We start from the raw sequence: 19750 nt of genomic DNA on the forward strand, positions 1-19750 counted from the left end.
GTAAGAGATCAACCAAAGGACTTGTATGCATGCATATAAGCATAACCAATGGACATAAGACACTGGGGGATAGGGGAGGCTAGGGGACTGTCTAGGGTGGGGAGAAAAAATGGACACATATGTAATACCCTTTGTAATAAAAAATTAAAAATTAATAAATAAATAAATATTTTGGGGGAAAAAAATACCCTCAGAGTTAAACTTTGTACAGCAAGGGCAGAAAATCAAGAAATATTTGGGACTTGCTAAGAATGCTGTACCGTAATTTTATAATTAGTATATATACTTCACAGTATATAAAATTAAAAGCCATACATACACATTAATAATCATAGGAGGCAAGAACACTTTTTGCCTATTAAAAAGTATTTTTATACTTTTAAAAGGCATTGTATTACAGTTCATGAAAGTCAAGATTTTCCTTTTATCTGCCAGACACAATTTACAAAGAGAACTAAAAATATACTAATTAGTTTTATGTCATGATTGGTGCTATATCTGACACTTAAGTAAGGAAATAATAAAAACTTTAAAATGTAAAAGAAAATCTAAGCTCTACATTTATAGACTTAGATTAACCTAAAGGTAATTATCAGTTGAAAGGCATATACTTATTTATTAGCAAGCAAGTGGTGTAACGAGGGGTGAAGTATGTTTCATTTATTTAAGGTTGCATAAAATAAAGGTCACTATCCTGTACTTCGTACCTTCTCTAAGAACCGCATCTGATGGAAACATTAACTGAGCCTTCTAGCTCATCCTCTGCTAATAAAAGACAAAAAGGGTAATTGACCATACCTTCGCTACGCTTCCCATCGGCTAATCAGGATGATATGCAAATTAACCACCAACAAAGATGGCGGTTAATTTGCATACTAGGCTCCAAGTGGTGGAGCGAAGCCAAATGTACCCAAAGCCTGCCGAGCAACGAGGCCTCACACCCCTGGGATCAGTGGAGCAGCGAAGCCTGATGGCTGGGGGGGGGGCTCTGCCTGGAGCCCAGCCAGAGTGAAGGCCTGGGTCCCGGGTGGCAGTGGAAAACTGGTGCCAGCAGCCAAGGGAAGGGAAGGCCTATTGCACGAATCTCTTCATGCAACAGGCCTCTAGTTAATAAAAATAAAAATAAAAATACCCACCCTGGCGAGTGTGGCTCAGTTGGTTGAATATTGACCCATGAACCAAGAGGTCCCAAGTTCGATCTCTGGTCAGGGCACGTACATACCTGGGTTTCCGGCTCAATCGGCCATGCAAGAGGCAGCAATCTGTTTCACTTTCACATCAGTATTTCTCTCTCTCTCTCTCTCCCCCCGCCCCCCGTCTTCTCCTCTATCTCTCTCCTTTCCTCTCTCTCTAAAAATCAAAACATAATTTTTAAAAATACCCACTCAATACATAATGTCAAAAATCACAAATTTAGATTTTCAGCAGCCAATTAGGTTTTCATATGCGCCAAACCAAATTCTTAATTAACAAGGTTTCTGTCTTTTTAGAGGTAAATAATTGGAATAATCTCAAATAGTGTAAAATTTAAAACAAAAGGATCATTTGAAAATTACCATAATTTATTCTAGATCTCTGATTTTGGAAAGAGATAAGTCTATGGCACCTGTTTATCTGTTTCTGCTAAATATTTAATATCATAAAACTAGCTTTTGACACAATATCATGTTAAGCATAAGTTAGTCACAGATGGCTGAATTCATCTTGATATAGTTATAATCCTCCCAGACAAATGTGTATTAAAAAGCCTAGTCAACTACAATGTAAAGTTAAAGCATATTCAAACAGCTGAATAATAAAAGATAAGTTATATTATCTTTGCTTTCCTTTTTGAGAGAAAAAAGTATATAAAATTTCCCTAAAATGCTGTCTATAGTGTCTTCACAAATGTTAGGTCCTCCTAGGTTTCATTGAACTGTGATGCATGGTGGGGGCAATGACAGCACCGAGGAGGCAGGCGGAGCCCTAGGCCTGGTTAGACATGGTTAAATAGCCAGAGCACAGTCTTTCATGATCTTCATTCCACTTATGAGCTCACTTTCTTGTAAGGACCATCCACTAGTGGTGAGCTTTTAACATTTGTGTGCCTAATGCCAATTTTACTGATGACCCATGACTACAGCACCCTTTCCTAGCCAACTAAAATAAAAGGCCTGCATGCCAAAGAGCTGCAAATACAGCTCAGATCAATTTTAGGTCCCAGGGCCACAGAGGGAGAGAAAACCCCTTTCTTTGTCAATTCTTAAGAATGTACCAGCAAAGCCCTATTAAAGTAAATAGTTCTCCTTACTTTTCTTCCAGGTGGCAACTTGACCAGTGATGTAATGGATCACAGCTTCAGCTTTCCTAATGTTTTGGCTGGTTTTTATTCCAATGTAGCGCTTCACTGTAAGATTGTTTGCTATAGGACAGTACAACAAAGGTAGCAAGAGAAACTTCTCCCACTGTGCTGTGAAAGAGAATTGTGTCCACTTGCAAGGCACAAAGTATATTCAGTGTTATGAATTTTTTTTTATTGATTTTTAGAGAGAGGGACAGAGAGAGAGAAATATCCATCAGTTGCCTCCTGCACATACCCCAACCAGGGATTGAACCCACAACTTGGGTATGTGCCCTGACCAGGAATTGAATCTGCCACCTTTTGGTGTAAGGGACAATGTCTCAAACATCTGAGCCACACCAGCCAGGTCTTGTCGCTCTCTCCTGCTCTCAATCCTCAGAGCACAGCTGCCACACATAATGACTTTGGAGAAAAATAGAACTGAGCTAGAATCCCAGTCCTGGTCACAGCAGTCTAACCTTTTCAAGCACCAGTTTCCTTGGTTCTAATATAAGCCTTTAGCTTTCAGGCTGAACAAGGTTTACATAAAGCACTAGGCTCAAGATTTGCAATAGAGGGTTTGTGGAGGCTTTGTTGTTGCCACAAGGGGTGGACTTTATAGATACTGAGTCACCCTAGTACATTTTATTTCAACAGAGGTATGTATAAAACTGTCTGGCATCAAACTTTTCAAAGAGCAAGTTTTTCTTAAAACAGGAGAAGTAACGATGAACTTCATATAACTCGCTAGTTTGTAGAAAGCTGGCTTTGAAACTTAAGGACAGAGAATGGCTTTGGATCTACTACTCATTGAAAACTTTTATTTCCCCCTACATTCCTCAGAAGTTAAAACCTTAGCGAGTCCATATGCCCATACTCTCCCTACTTGCCAGTTTCAGTGAACCAGGGATTAAGAGACATGGTTCGAATCCTTAGTAGTCCCATAATCCCAGGAGATGGTTATCACTAATAGGGGCCGATAGAGGATGTGACAAGATCCAATGAGATATGAATAACTTTAAAGTAAGCATCACAACAATATGTATAAGGAACCAGTTAAGAGGCAAGCAAAACCGACTTTAAGGTTTTCTTCACTGGTTAACCCATTCTTGTACTTTGCAAAAAAAAATCTGGTGTCTGAATAACCTCCTACCAGATCAGTAAAATCAGATTTACTAAACAACATACATATTTGAAATCAAAAGGCTAATTTTGGAGGATTTGGGTTGGGTGGGTTTTTTTTTTGGGGGGGGGGGGGGGGGGATGTGCAAAAGATGACCTACCAAATTAAGTTTTGTTTACACTGTTTTTAAATAAGTTAGTTTCCAAAAGAAAAGCAGACCAAAATTAAACAAATTTTATTTAAATACAAGTCCTCTGTTTCAGAACTTTTATGATGAAAAACTTCAGAGAATAAGGATGACAAAAAAGATGCAAATTGTTGAAATTAGACAAAATGTATGGTTTTGAATTTCCACTCCTTCTTTCGCTAGAGAGAATAACAAAGTTGATTCCATTTCAAACCTATTTTTAACTCTAATCCTTGGACTTTTTAGGAAATCAAACATTACCTTCTTAATTTTGTGAAGCCATTTATATTTTTCTTCATTAATATAGGTAAGTAAAAATACCAGTTTCTCTTTTTTTTGTTGGCCTCAAGTATTAATCACATGGTAGCCACTGCTTTAAATTATGTCAATACAATGTGTAGTTTAAATTGTAAATAACTTTATATTTGAATTAACAATAGCCTCCATATGCTTTCTATTTCAAGCAAAACTGCAGTTACCTCCAAAACAAATTAGGGTTAATTACACATTTTACAAAGAGATTCACAACACGATTCTCATAAATTTCTGTAGTCTCACCATGATTAGTTGGGCGTACCAAATTTTGAGAGTGACAAGTCTTCAGAAACATACCTACAAAATGGGCTATTCGCTGCAGCTCTTCATTGGTAGTTCAAAATTCTACCCCTTCAGAACATGATTTTTATCAGAAACCTCTAATAGGTGAGGTTTTCTCTTCACCTAATGTCTGACACAGATAGCGATGCCTGTATGTATGTTCTTGGCTGAGTAAAAAAAAAGTATGAAAGTAATCAAAGTTTTAAAGAAATTCTTTTACTGAATTTCAAATCACACACACAAAATAGGTGAGAAATTCTTTTTATCATATTTAGAATCAAAATATCCCTTAAAATATTTACATTTTACAGTAAAAAGGATAGCAAAACACAAGATCATGTACAAGCTTAAGTATTCAAGTTCCTGAAGAGGCAAAAAGGAAAAGGAAACTACTGGTCTACCACAAAGCTGTCATATACATGGTAATAAATGCCTTCAGGGAGTGCAGATTAAAGCAGTAAATGTTCTCCTTGGGCTTCTGATTCTTGACCAGAAACTGCCCAATAAACTGATTAATATAATCTGATTATGAAGTTGCTTGTCTTTGTGTTGCTTCTCTAGTTTCTTTAAAAACAGTGCACATTACTCTCAAATTAGTCATAAAGAACATTCACTAGAGGCAGTAAATATATTCCAGAGTTAACTATATTTACCAATTAAGGAATAAAACTAAAATTTCTAAGCCTTTATTGCATATTAATAAAACAAATCTTTGAATATACAGCAATGTAAAACTTTAAAAAATATTCCTATAACTAGGACAGTTGGTATGAAGAAGGGACGATGAGCACTGGTACAGAGCACTCCGCACCAACACATGGAATTTATTGTTCTGCAAACCACCAATAGTAAGTCTGAAAGATGGCACAATCCTAGCAGGCAATCAAAGTTTTTAAGATGCAATATTTAACAATGACTTAAGAGTAATCTTGAAGCAGCTGGCAGATTTTACCTTTTGCTTTTAGCTCTGTCAGTGTGGTCCCTATCTTTGTGGTACCTATCTCTGTCCTTTTCTCCTTCTCTATGTTTACTTTTCTCTCGTTCTTTGTCCTTTTCATGGTCTTCACTTTTAGGTTTGTCTGGTTTCTTACCATCTCTGCTTGCTTTTCCATCTGCTCCACGATCACTGTGTGACAACCGTGGCCTCTCTTTCTCTTTGTGTCCTTCCTCCCTGCTTTTCCTGTCTCTGTCCTTGTCTTGGGATCTGTCTCTGCGTCTATGCCTTTCAGATTCTTGCTCCCATTCCTTTTCATGTCGCTCTCTCTTCACGTGGTGTGAATCACTATAAAATCTCTGGCGATCCCCTTTGCCCCTATTAAATGACCTATCCAGTTGCTGTTGGTCTTGCCTATTACCCCAAGGGTCACTATGGCGCCTTTCTGGTCTTCGAATGTCTTTAGCCTGGTAAAAATTTTGTGGGCCTACATATCTTGATGTTTGTGAAAGGGGGCCCATCATACGTTGAGGTTGGCCTGTCAGGTGAACAGGTGGCCAGGGAACTATGGGGTTTTGAGCAAAGCCAAAGCCGGGAGGGGGGAGTAATGGGGGTGGCAAATGTGGTGGAAATCCAAACATGCCTTGTGGGGGAAAATTAGGAGGCCCCGGAAATGGAAATCCAGGGGGACTAGACTTGAGATGCTGAAGGTTCGGCTGCTGTGGCCTCATGGGTGAAAAGTTTGCACTTGCTCTGGGACTGCTGCTTCTGGAGGTAAAGTTGATGCTTTTAGAAGGAAATTCTGATTGACTTGTGTTTTCAACTTCAAAATGAGATGTTGTTGCTGCCGATCCTCTTCGAAACGGGTGCACAGTTTCAATATTTTGCATTGAAATATTCTCCTCTGAGGGTTTTGCTTGTTCTGTTTGCGAAGTGTGTTTGTCTTCTGATGGCAAGTTTTGTGCAACCCCTGAATTATCACTCTGCTGAGCACTTGAGTTTTTCTCTACGGAAGACAACTTTTCCTCTACATTGGTTTGTTCTGGTACGTGCTCCTTGTGTGTCGGCCCGGGCGGGGTGTGCTTTTCTCCATTCCCGCAACTATCTCCTTCTTTGCTTTCTGAAGCAGTTACCTGCTGACTTCGTCCTGCTGCCTGCCTAGGATCCCTTTTTAGATTGATAAACTGTGGGGACTTGGCTGTGTTGGCAACAAGGTTTTCACTGCCACTCACACTACCCTCTGTGTTTCCTTTTCCTATATTCGACCTGCATGGAGAACTAGTATCTGAAGTCTGATTATCTTGCAAATTATTCTCTTGATCTTGCAGCAGCTGTCTTTTTAATGGTCTCTCTTTACTCTCCACAGCTTCCTCTTGTTTTGACTGAATGGATAAATTTGTTAGGAAAGCTTCTGTAGAAACATCTGGTGGTTTGCCTCTAAGACTAAGACTCGCCGAAGGTCCAGGAGAAATGGAGGAGGGCCCCGTTACTGGGGTTTCTTCGTCTACTGGTACTGAATTACCTGAAGATTCTGATAGATTATCTACTTTACCCTTTACCTCCTTAGCTTCGCCATCCATTGCTTCTACTTTATCTACGTTCTCTGCTTTGGGGTCAGCTTGCTCACTGATAAATGGAATTTCATTGATAGTGTTTTGTTCTGTCACTGACTGAGTCTGTTCATATACTTCACCAGTAGTGCCCAAAAGGCTCTGAAGTATGTCGTCCACAGGAAGAGGCTTATTTGCTAATTCCAGAGTGGAAGGCTGATTTTCCCAGCCAATCAATACTCCAGGAAGGAATCTTAAAGGTTTTGGTGGCTCCTGTTTGGTGACTTCCACTAAAGGTTCCACTACAGCTGGAAGGTCTTCTTGAACAGCTTGCTGAGGCTTAGTTCTCTGCTTGTGTAATACAGTTGTGAAAGAATTGAAAAAGTCATTTTCTTCCTCTGGTGCCTCCTCTGTGGAAACTTCCATTTTACTTTTTTTTTCAGGTGGCAATGTTACTGGTACACTTTCAGAGTTCTCAGTAGTATGGCTGGCACTAGCACTGTGTTGCCGCTTCAGTTTTTGGCGAATAATTAAGCCCAACAACAGATTAGGTCTATGCAGTTCAAGCCCTGTATAAAAAACATATAAATTAAGTCATTTTCAATTCCTAAAATAAAGGGTAAATTGCCCTGGCCAGGTAGCTAGTTGGGTAGAACATCATCCCAATATGCCAAGTTTGTGGGGTTGATCCCCAGTCAGGACAATAAGAATCAGCCTCTGAATACACAAATAAGTGAACAACCAATGGATCTCCCCCCCTCCCGTCTAATATCAATAAAAAATATATAGACATAGAACAAAGTGTAAATGTTTGCATCTAGCATATTACAGTCTATTAAGTGGGTGTCCTTCCCTGTCGGATCAGCTCCAGAGACCTGGATCCCAAGACAAGCAGAGTCAGTTTTTTCACTCTGGTCCCACCTCCCACTTTGTTTTATTCACTCTATTAAAATATATACCTACCAGGTCCATCAAAAGGCACGAGAGGGTGTGGAATTTTATCTGTGGCACCCAAAGGAATAAGATACATGTCTTTAACCTGCTTCATATTGTTAGCAGCTACTCCATAGCGTTTTCTGCTACTGAAGTATGCAAACAGCAAAGTATAAGAAATTTGATCTTCTTCAGTTACAGGTGTGAAGCGAACCACACAAATTTCCTGTTCAAGAAAATAAATGGTTGTTTAAAATAATAACCTAAATGATAGCTTGGTTTTAAATACCACTTCTCAGCCAGTTGAGTTGTATAATGATGATTACCAAATACCGTGATATACCAACTTAAATGTAGAGAAGAATATTAACTCTTGGGAAAAGGTCCTTGTTGACCCATTGATGGACTTACTAAAGGCATCCCATAAGAAATTACATCCCACGATAATGTGTTCAAAATGACACACTTCTCAGTGGCAGAGATTTTTAAACCCAAATCTTTCGATATCAATACTATATCCTTATTTCCAATGTTACCACCTCCACTGAGGGCTGCCTGTATTCTCAGCATACAGCAAATTAATAGCACCTACCATCACCACCTTACCATGTACACATACCCACAAATTCACTGATAATCCAATCTACAGGGACTGATTTAGGAATAAAGGGACTGGGTGAAAAGACCTCAAATGCACATAGGCCATATATTTTGGAAAATCATTTGGTTTACTCAGGTACCAATGTGCTTGCCTCTGGGTTCTTGGCTTTGTTTCAGAGAAGAGAGTCCCAATTTGGTAGTGTAAAAAAAAAGGGGGGGGGGATTCTTTTTCATGAAGGTATACTGTCAAAATGGGGAAAGCTAGATCTGTTACAAGCTTAAATTGATGCAGATCCTATAGAAAACATGTGAATGAGTTGAACTATGGCTCTACCTCTTATTAAAAGTCTATCATCTAAACTCTTCTTTTAGAGGTAACAACTAGTATAATGTTTTAGTCAGTTCAAGATGGAGACGTAACATACAGCGTTTGGCAGTAATATATGAATAGATCAAGAGGGATTCCCAAAATGTGTAAGAGTAATACTACTACCCAATACTTTCCCATGACTTTTGCTGTCATGAAAAAGTGACAGCAAAAAAAAGTAAATTTTTTTAGAGCTTCAAAGTTCAAATGTATTCTAATACTATCAGTTTCAATTCTAAAATCTATATTGGAAAATATTCTTTTTAGCTTCAGATCCATTTTGGATTACTTCTAATCTTACTAGAGACTTCTAATCTTAAGAGAGATAAAAAAAATTGTTTGCTTACTCAAAATTTATTTTTTAAATGTCTATAATATGCTATGTATTATCATCCTTGGAGGGAGAAACAACTTCTTCTAATGATTAATTTTTCCTTTTTAGTACTGTTCTATGAATTAAAGAAATGATAAAAAATAGAAATTATTGTTAAGTGGCTACTAATGATCTCCTAGTACCTATTCCCCTCTTTTCCTCCTATTACAAAGAGAAGCCCTTAACTTTTAGCTAGCACATGGCCAACCAATACTACATTTCCAGCCTTCTTAGCAGCTATGTGACGAAATCTTACCAATGGAAGGTAGAGGAAGTGAAATGATACTTGCAATTTCTAGGTCTGGACAGGCACTGGCCAGTGTGGCTCAGTTGGTTGGGTGTTGCCCCGTGCACTGAGAGGTTACTGGTTCAAATTCTTCATCAGGGGTATATGCCCGGATTGTGGGGGTGAGGTTGAGGTGGGGGAACAGGAGACAGCTACTCGATGTTTTGCTCTCACATCGATGTTTCTCTCTCTCTCTCTCAAAAAATCAATACAATTTTTTTTTTTTTTAAATAACTGGACAGGCATTCTTCATTTTTGTCACTGGTGCTACAGATAAGTCAGCTCTGACCATGCTTGACTGATAAGGACAACACTCTTAGAACCAGCAAAGTAACGAGAGAAGAGGCTGATCCCTGAATAATTTGTAGAACCAGAGCCGCTGAAGCACCCTGAATGAATGGCCTTCCTAACATAATAAAAAAATAAACTTTTGTATTTTTTGAGGCATTATATTTTAGGGTTTTAGCCTATGCTCTCACTAAAACAAATGTCTATAATCAAAGAAAGGTAAAATTCCAGGATGAATCTCAGTATTTACTCTAAAACATTTCTTCCAAAACATTGAGGAAGTCATTGAGAAAGCACATCAGGAGGGGAAAAAAGAACACAAAAGGAATAATGGGCTGTTCTGAGCTTTAGCAAATGGCTTTAGTTCAGTTTTGGCAACCACATTATTTAGATTTAGAATTCGTACTGGTTCCCTCCCCAGGGGACCTTGCATAAGAACTCTTAGTGGTTTACTTTCCAAATACTCAAAGTTTTCCTTACCTTGGTTCCTGATGCTTTAAGTTTTTCCACATAATCCCAAACTGTCTGAGGTGATATCCTGCCACCTACTTGAATACTATCTGGTAGATCCTGTGGTAAAAATGAAGGTGATTAATGTGTAAACATATTTATTATAATCATAGCTCATACAAATTTAGCTCTATGTCTAATTTGAAATAGTAATATAAAATAAGTAAATAAAAAGATTGTGAAACTGCATCATCAGAGAACAAGAAGGCAGACAGTAATTAGACTTTACCTCAACTGTCATTTCCCAATGAATTAGGTGGATGCCCAAAATACAGTTAAACAATCTGAGGTCATGTTCATTTTCAGAAGGAAAGAGAAATAGTGGAAAACACTGACAATCCAGGAAAAATGCAGAATATTTCAGATTAGGGGAGACTCTTTTTTTCCCTCACATACATCTGCCCACTTATTTGGTGGTAGTGGGCAGGGGTATGCCTTTATAGTATACATTTTTGCACAGAAAAGAATATCACTGTAATAACATAAGGTTCACTTTTTTTAAAGGCACAATTTTTCTGAAAACAATTACAAATAAAATCAAGAACTGCAATTAAGAATATTTAAAACTTTAATCAGAATACTATTTTTTCCATGGACTCAAAAATCAAAAAGTATAATTAATTGATATTAAATTCAATTAAGATTAAATTATTAATTGCTTTAAATATATTATTTAGGGTTGTTGTCCCAACCAAACTAAAAATATGCAGAAAGCAGAAGTGGAGTTCTAGAAAGCAATCACATAGAAAATGGCTCATCACCCTGGCCCAGTAGCTTAGTTGGTTAGAGCATCGTCCTGATATACCAAGTTTGAGAGTTTGATCCCCATTCAGGGCACACACAAAAATCGACCAATGAATGTATAAATAAGTGGAACAAACTGACGTTTCTCTCGCTCTCTCTAAATCAGTGGTTCTCAACATTCCTAATGCTGAGACCCTTTAGTATAGTTCCTCATGTTGTGGTGACCCCCAACCATAAAATTATTTTCGTTGCTACTTCATAACTGTAATTGTGCTACTGTTATGAATCGTAATGTAAATATCTGATATGCAGGATGTATTTTCATTGTTACAAACTGAACATAATTAAAGCATAGTGATTAATCACAAAAACAATATGTAATTATGTTTGTGTTTTCCAATGGTCTTAGGCGACCCCTGTGAAAGGGTTGTTCGACCCCCAAAGGGGTCGCGGCCCACAGGTTGAGAACCGTTGCTCTAAATCAATAAAATGAAAATTTAAAAAAAGAAAATGGCTCAGAAAATAGAATAATAGTTTTGTTTAAACTCTAAAGGGTTCCATAGTTCAGGACTTAATTCTCCATTTAAAGGAAGAGGGATCTTCACATTGGACTAATCAAAAACTAAGTTTCTAAACAGATATGTTCAAAAAGAAGAGCATCATGGGTCCACTTAATCTTTCTCTTATAAAAGTGACAAACCATACATAAAAATAATTATTCATTAACAAAAAACACAACCGCTAAACAAACTGATCAATATCAGATAATCAACATTACACTGAGTTAAACTAACTTCAGCCTAATACAAAGAAAAGAAAAATTTATGATAGTCTTAAAAAGAATAAACATAGCCCTGACAGGTTGGTTGGAACACTGTCCCACATACCAGAAGGCTTTGGGTTCGATTTCTGATCAGGGCACATAACTAGGTTGCAGTTCAATACCCAGTTGGGGCACGTATGGGAGGCAACCAATTGTTTATCTCTCACATTTATGTTTCTCCTTCCCATCCTCTCTCTAAAATCAAGAAAAAGCACATCCATGGGTGAGAGAAAGAACCCCTCCGCCCCCCCTCCCCCCCCAAAAAAAGAACAAGCGCCCAGCCAGAGTGGCTCAGTGGTTGAGCGTCGATCCGTGACCCAGGAGGTCTCGGTTGGATTCCCAGTCAGGGCACATGCCAAGGTTGTGGGTTTGATCCCCAGTAGAAGGGAGGTGCAGGAGGCAACCAACTGATGATTCTCTTATCACTGATGTTTCTCTCTCCCTCTCCCTTCTCTCTGAAATCAAAACGTTTTTTACAAGCATATATATGTTTAGGCTTCCTGAATTACTGAAGAAATTAAATTTCTTTTTAACTTTTGCCTTTATGATCAGTGGACTGAGAATGGAAAAGGTTAATGTCAGATATGAACATGATTAATAGAAAAATATACAGTATAGGAGCATTGATATATTTTCCTTCTTCATAAACATGAAAAAAGCAAGCTTCAGTGTTTAAAAATTATACTTTCTCATTTATCATACTATATATAATACTACAGCTGTTTATTTTCCATAAATATTGCATCATAGTCCCTATTCCCTCAGATAAAAAACCAGCTAAGCTCTTGGACCCCTTCTCTCTTGCTGCTCGAGCATGACTCCTGGCTTTCAGGGCTCTCAAGCTCCCATACACAACGAACTGATGGACTGGAATTAGTCTGATGCTATACTGGACCCAGCTTCGCCATGGAATGGAAACTCGGGACACTGGCTTTGCTTTTAGCTCTACTAAAGCCCCAGCTGCACCTTTTCCAGGACTGGTGTAAGGGAAATGGGACTTTGAAAACCAAGGGTTATAATTTCACGCAAACAAAGCTTTCTACCACATCCCCCAAAATAACAAAATAAAAAACCAGCCAAGGATACCACTACAGCAACTACGATCATTGGTCTCATAGGAGTGTCAACGAGCCCTCGAGTTTCAACTACAGTTTATATCTCACTGTCAGAAATAGGTAAGAACTGTAGTCATGAGTTGAGAAAGCAAGCAGTAGGAAAATTAGAAGGCTTGTTAACAATGAAAAATCTTCCTAAAAGCTATAATATTTAAACAAAAATTGTACTTAACAAAATCTTAAATATCCATGCAGATTCTTACATGTGGATTTAACACTTTCAGAGCACAGTTTTCTATAGTTCTAAAACTCCATTTGGGAACTCGTAATTCCATTAATTGAAGGGTCAATATCAAATATTTTTATTCTGAATAAAAATGAAATATTTTTATTTAACATTTTTATGATATTTATTATGTTGTTTCCCTGCTTACTGCTTTCAGAAACACATATGTCAAGAAAGACAGAAAAGTTCAGTTACCTCTGTCAAGTACTCAGGGGAACCAGACACTGGGTAGGCTTTGGTAACAAATTTTGCAACAGAAGGCATGTTGATAAAACCTTTCCAGATGAAGTTCAATCGAGCCAAGAATGTAGACTCAACTTCAACAGTTCCAGGCATCTCTGGACTAAAAAGATGACATTAAAAAGTTTTCAGCCTAAAGGTATGTTCATGAATAAATGTATTTTCTACACAGTCATCAATTATTTCTCTATTTTTACATGTCAAAAAAGCTAGAATATGTAAAGGCAATTGATTAAAATATATTTTCACTTTATAAAATTATACTCATATTTACATAGTCATGCTTTACAATGTCATCCTTCTTAGTTGGCTTAGATAATGTCCACAGAAGTGCAAACAATTTTCCTTTAATGACTTTTCTCCTGCCTTTTGGCATGAACATAATTAATGGCAGTTTTTTAGTCAAGTCCTCAAATATTCAAATCTCTAAATTAACTTTCCCAGTGTTGTTCTTTTATCTCAATTAATTTAGAGCATAGAGAGATAAAATTACTTTCTCAAAGGTTCCTAAAAAATATATCATTTTTCTGTTTTTGAAGACCTCCATGTGTACATTGGCAAATATTTATAATAATCGTTATAGGTTATATTAAGAGAAAATTACCGTGGAGCAGGAGAGAATGTTGACTTTGGAGACTCTTGTTTCTCTTCCTCAAAGAATTCAGAAGTCAAAATATTTGAGGTTGAAGACAATGCATCTGCTATACTTTCTGCTTCATTGTCTGAATGTTTACGAGATACTCCAACAACAACTTTCACCTTTTTTGGAGAAAGATCATCTACAGGTGGTGCCATTCGACCTAAAACCAGAGACACCAAAATAAGCTATATTTGTGAACTGAAATTTGTGTAACTTTATTCATTTTTACTCCTAAAGTTATTTGGTTTCTCTGACTGAATTGCTGCATGACCATACATTTCCTGGAGTAAATTTTAATCATATAATTTCTCATACTGATATATTATACCTCTCTGATTAATGTGAAAAATTAGATAAAAAAGGATGTTAAGCAGCTCAGACAAGCTGAAATGGAAATATAACTGGAACCTAAAATAGGTTTCATGATACCCTAGCAAATTTTTTAAATTAAATGACACCAAATTCCAACAATCTTCACAAGTAACTTAAGAACTAAATTAAGTAAAACAAATCCATAGCCTACTTTGTGGTACATGAGTAGTTCATGTAACACATGCATAGTGCAGTGCGACTTCATTACTAAACATGAAAAATATTAGTAAAGTTTAGAAAATGACAATGCTGTTATATCAAAAAGCAAAAAAAAAAAAATCACTAAAACGTTCAGAAAATAAGCCTAGTAGCATTAACCAATGTTTTGTGTGCTACCGTTACCAAAAAATTGCCATAAAAATATTTAAAATTAATGGAAATAACAAAGTATTTTTATTAAAATTTTTCCCAGATAAATGAAGTGGGTATATTTAAATACTAGTAAACATCGTGGATAGCTTTCTTTAGGGGTAACAATGTGTAAAAAAGCACTCTGCCCTTTAGTCTTTACCATTGTACAGAGACTGTACAATTTTGGTAAGATATTTTTATTATACGAAAATTACATAACTTATAATACATTTCATCTAGTCTCTAGTATAATGATGGAGAGCAACAATCAACTAACTTAAAAGAATTTTTCATATTCTGAACAAAATATCATTCCTTTAGTATACTACAGTAAAATATAAACATTGAGAACTATTATCTCTAGAGTTTAAAAAAAACTCTTGATCCTTCACCTTCATGAATAAACTGAATATAAATGTAAAATCTTCCTTAACACATCACCATTTCTTAGGCCCTAACTCCCGTCAATCTCCAACATGTGTTAATATTACTAACTTGGTTATTTTCTCAAAACCCCTACTTATTTCCATCTCCAATGCTACCACTCTAATTAAAATACCACCATCTCCCACTTGGACTCATCTATTCTTCCTCCTTTCTGTTGACTTCTTCCACTGTAATCTCCAGGCAAAGTCAGATATATCTTCATAAAATTCCAATCTTATCAAGTCATTTCTCTTCTAAAACCATTAAGTCACTATCCACTGCTCTTAGGTAAAAAAATAAAATCTTTAATGTGGCCTACAAAAGTAGATTTTTCAGCATTTTTTATTATGATCTCTTTTTACAGCATGATCTATTACTCACTACAGGGGAATATGTACATGTGCTTATACCTTATAGATATGCGTGTATGTATGTCTGTATTTTTTGTTATATATAAATAACTGCTTTTCCTTGAAATTCTAGTTACTGGATTTTATTTCTACTATTAAGTTACAGTCTGCAGTTTGAAGAGCAATGGCTATAAGATACTATGAAATCTGATTTCTAAGTATCTCTTCAAACAAATCATGTGCCAGTGCGGCGTTGGTGGTATAGTGGTGAGCATAGCTGCCTTCCAAACAAATCATGTGCCTTTCTTTCTTGGATTCAAGTCAAGCTCATGCCATTCCCGGTAGAATGGTCTAGTCCTCTCTTTGCAGGCATAGTTCTCAACCTTCATGTCTCAGTGTAAATGTTAATTTCTCAGCCAAACCTCCCCTAACAATGCAATCTAGGCCAGGTCTTTCTGCTACCCAAATACATTGATAACAACTGTACTTCTGTAACTCAAATCATCACCTGTCTGTCTTTTCCATTAGACTACAGTTTCTCTTAAAGCCTGGATAACATCTGTTTCACTACTACTATATTCCCTTCGTCCAGCAAAGTCCCTGACAAGGAGTAAGAACTCAAATATGTATTAAATGAATGACCAAAAATACGAATATTAGGGAAGCCATAGCCCGTTTGGCTCAGTGGAGAGAGTGTCAGTCTCAGGACTGCAGTGTCTGTCACAAGCTCAATCCCCAGCAGGGCACATGCAGGAGGCAAACCAATGAATGTGTCTCTCTCACATCGATATTTCTCTGTCTCTCCTCTCCCCTTCCATTCTCTCTTAAAAAAAAAAAAAATCAAATGGACACATATCCTCGGGTGAGGATTAGCAACAACAAAAAAAGAATACTAGAGAAAAAGGTAATTTCTGATGTTTCATTACATATAATACATTATGAATATTATTTCACTCCTTCACTTACTAAATGACAGTACCATCACGACTACTCTCAATTTCTGAAGTCTATTGTAATGGTTAAATTTTAGTCATTTGACAATGGGTTGATAAGTTCAGATATTATATAATACAACTGATTTTAGATAGTAAAGTACACAATAGTATAAAATTACATGCCAAGCCTGAAGAAGTCACACACAAAAAATGTGCTATTGCTCAAAGGGAGTAGGTAGGTGCTTCACCACCAATACTTGGAAAACAAAAATCTACTTAAATTATAAATACAAGTAACCCACTTTCCAAGTGAAACCAAAATTTTAGGAAGAAAAGTTTCCATTTACCAATGCAAATTTTGCAGTTAAGATCAAAAAGATGTTGTCTGTGTTGACTTGTGGTATCTTTAGACATAGAGTCAATCTCCTCCTTTTGTTTTTCAGATCCTTCGGTCTTTTCCAAAGACTTGTTACCTGCAGGTTCCTAACAAAAGTTAGAGCAAAATTAGTTTTAACAGATAAAGTTTGGCCTCAATTAACATCAACTTTTATTTCATACTGGCATTTTTCTAAAATGAAACTGTTCCATTTACAGGTTTTTTTAAACTACTTTGTTAAACAACAAATGTTTACATATTAATTGACTTAAAATAGAGCAAAACTTAAACATTCCTTTCTTCAAGATGTCTAACAAGATTTCATATTATTTTCTAATATCCTCCTGTCTAATAAAAGACAAAAAGGGTAATTAACTGTACCTCCGCTACACTTCCCATTGGCTAATCAGGGTGATATGCAAATCAAGTGCCAACAAAGATGGCAGCCGGCAGCCATGCAGCTGAAGCGCACATGAGGCTTGCTTGCTCCAGTGATGGAGGAAGCCAAGGTTCCCCCGCCTGCCGCGGCCCGGCTCTGAGCCGGAAAGCAACAATGTTTCAATTATAGAAGCTAAACAAACCTCAGATACCTGCTTTCAGTGGCTGAGGCCTCAGAGCTGGGAGCGCCAGTGACGGCAACAATGTCTCAATTATAGAAGGTAAATAAATCCCAGAAAAAAAAAAGAAAAGAAAAAAAGGAGAGGCTGGGAGCTTCAGTCCTGGCCAGCCTGAAAACGGCCTTCAGCCCCTCACCCAGGCTGGCCAGGCACCCAAGCGGGAACCCCCACCCTGAACCGGGACAGGCAAACCAGCCGGCCCCCACCCGTGAACCAGGCCTCTATCCTATATAGTAAAAGGGTAATATCCAAACTGACCCTAACAGCAGAAAGACTGGGAATGACTGGCCACTATGACACACACTGACCACCAGGGGGCAGATGCTCAATGCAGGAGCTGCCCTCTGGGGGTCAGTGTCGCTCCCACATGGGGGAGCTCTGCTCAGCCACAAACCAGGCTGATGGCTGCCAGTACAGTGGTGGTGGTGGGAGCCTCTCCTGCCTCAGCAGCACTAAGGATGTCTGACTGCAGCTTAGGTCTGCTCCCCGCTGGCAAGTGAACATCCCCCAAGGGCTGCCAGAGGGACGTCTGACTGCCATCTTAGGCCCAATCCCCCTGGGAGCAGGCCTAAGCCAGCAGGTGGTCACCCCTGAGGGGTCCCAGACTGCGAGAGGGCACAGGTCGGGCTGAGGGACCCCCATCCCGAGTGCACAAATTTTTGTGCACCGGGCCTCTAGTTTATAAATAAGAAGCTTCACCAGCTCTCAAACTACAGTCTGCCTAAGAAGCACTTACACATGTCAAGGTCTACTAAGGAATTCACTACGTCATGAAGACCCCAGGAATATACATTTTAACAACTGCTTAATAGCTGCCCATAATACAGATAGTCTATCCACTACATACAGAGAAACAATACTTTAAACATCCAGAAATCCTTTAAACAAAAAAAAATAGGCTACTTTAAAATATACACATTTTTTAAGACTCTTCTTTCTACTAAGAACATTAGGCAAAGAAACCTTTTCTGAATCTGTATGCTTTGAGCACTATAAAACACAACATTTTTATTATTTTTACCTGAATCTCCATGGCTGCTTCCTGTTCTTTCATTGGAGCATCACTCTCAATTTCTATTTCACCCTTATGAGTTATTTTGGTGATTGGTCGTCTTTCCACTTCTCTCTGCTCTTTCTCAATCATCTCTATGGTCTAACAGAAAATATTAAAAAAAAATAAAGCTCAGCAATAAAACATAATAAAGAAGTGTAACAAGAACTAGTAAAAGGTAGATGAGAATGCAAGAGGTTAAGGAAGGTAAAGATGGGTCCGGTTATTTACCTCACCTTAGTTTAATACAAATCATTTAAAGAAAGAAATCAGGTACAAGGCCTAAAGATAAACAAGCTGGTATTTACTGCAGATGATACTTACAGCCCCAGTTTCAAAGAAGAAAGGCATGTGCATATTTGGGATATGGAAAATAAGAAGAGGAGATACTATTTTCAAAACATAAAAAATAAAACAGCCCTGGCTAGCATGGCTCCTTTGGTTGACTATTGTACCATGCACCAAGAGGTTGCTGGTTCAATTCCTGGTAAGGGCATGTGCCCAGGTTAGGAGTTTGATCCCCAGGAGGGGGCATGCAGGAGGTAGCCAGCTGATGGTTCTCTCTTATTGATGTGTGTGTGTGTGTGTGTGTCTCCCTCTCCCTTCCTCTCTCTCTCACTAAATTAAAAAAAAATTTTTTTAAGTAAAATAACAGGAGAAATTACACAGTCTGAAAGTAAAGAAATATGGGAAAAAGCAAATAGGAACCAAGATGGGAGCGTAGGTAAACACCAGAAATTGCTGCCTCGCACAACCACTTCAAAAATACAACTAAAAGACAAAACGGACATCATCCAGAACCACAGGAAGGCTGGCTGAGTGGAAATTCTACAACTAGAAGGAAAGAGAAAAGCACACTGAGATTCAGAGGAGCTGCAGAAGTAAAGTGCAGAGGTATGGAGCCGTACATGGAAAGGGCTGGCAACTGAGGACGTGGTTGTCTTTTTCAATCGGGAGGGAGTCTCAAGCTCCCAACGGCTCTGAACGCTAGTTCTGGGCGAGTCGCTGGGGTCCCAGACTCATACAGGGAGAAACTGGACTGTCTGGCATCGGGCGGAACTCGAGGGCAGCTTTTTCTCAGAGGAGCCTGCAGCAATTACTGCGGGACACTGAGACCCGGGGCCTCTTAGGGCAGGGCTGAGGATCAGCCATAGCTGTTTGCTCCACCCCCGTATTGATTCCCCGAGACTCTGCCCCACCCAAGCTATGCGCAGAGGCTTTTGCATATGAATGGCCTGGCCCTTTGCAATCTAAAATTATCTAACAAACTGCAGCTGGGTCAGAGAGACCCAGAACATCCAAAAGAAGGCCCAAGGCCCCACAGCAGCTTGCACTGCTTCACAGCTAGGCCTCATCTGGGCACCTCCAAACCCCAAACAAAGAAGAGGAATCTGCAGATCTCTCCATAGCTCCTGT

The 19750-nt window shown here is 38.2% G+C and overlaps 1 protein-coding gene across 5 annotated transcripts in view; it reads right to left on the reverse strand.

Moving 5' to 3' along the window:
* Nucleotides 1–3657: 3657 nt before the first annotated feature.
* The window catches only part of PHF3 (PHD finger protein 3), an 80449-nt gene continuing 64356 nt past the window's right edge, over nucleotides 3658–19750 (reverse strand). For all 5 annotated transcript variants that reach the window (XM_006756837.2, XM_006756836.2, XM_015559478.1 and 2 more), the window contains 7 exons: nucleotides 18305–18436; nucleotides 16638–16773; nucleotides 13821–14016; nucleotides 13172–13319; nucleotides 10039–10128; nucleotides 7675–7870; nucleotides 3658–7280 (listed from right to left, as the gene is read on the reverse strand). In XM_006756837.2, coding sequence (XP_006756900.2) covers nucleotides 5176–7280; nucleotides 7675–7870; nucleotides 10039–10128; nucleotides 13172–13319; nucleotides 13821–14016; nucleotides 16638–16773; nucleotides 18305–18436 — 3003 coding nt within the window. In that variant the 3' untranslated portion in view covers nucleotides 3658–5175. The remainder of the gene's footprint in view (nucleotides 7281–7674; nucleotides 7871–10038; nucleotides 10129–13171; nucleotides 13320–13820; nucleotides 14017–16637; nucleotides 16774–18304; nucleotides 18437–19750) is intronic.

Source organism: Myotis davidii, unplaced genomic scaffold (genome assembly GCF_000327345.1).
Source record: "Myotis davidii unplaced genomic scaffold, ASM32734v1 scaffold334, whole genome shotgun sequence".
NCBI classification, from domain to species: domain Eukaryota; kingdom Metazoa; phylum Chordata; class Mammalia; order Chiroptera; family Vespertilionidae; genus Myotis; species Myotis davidii.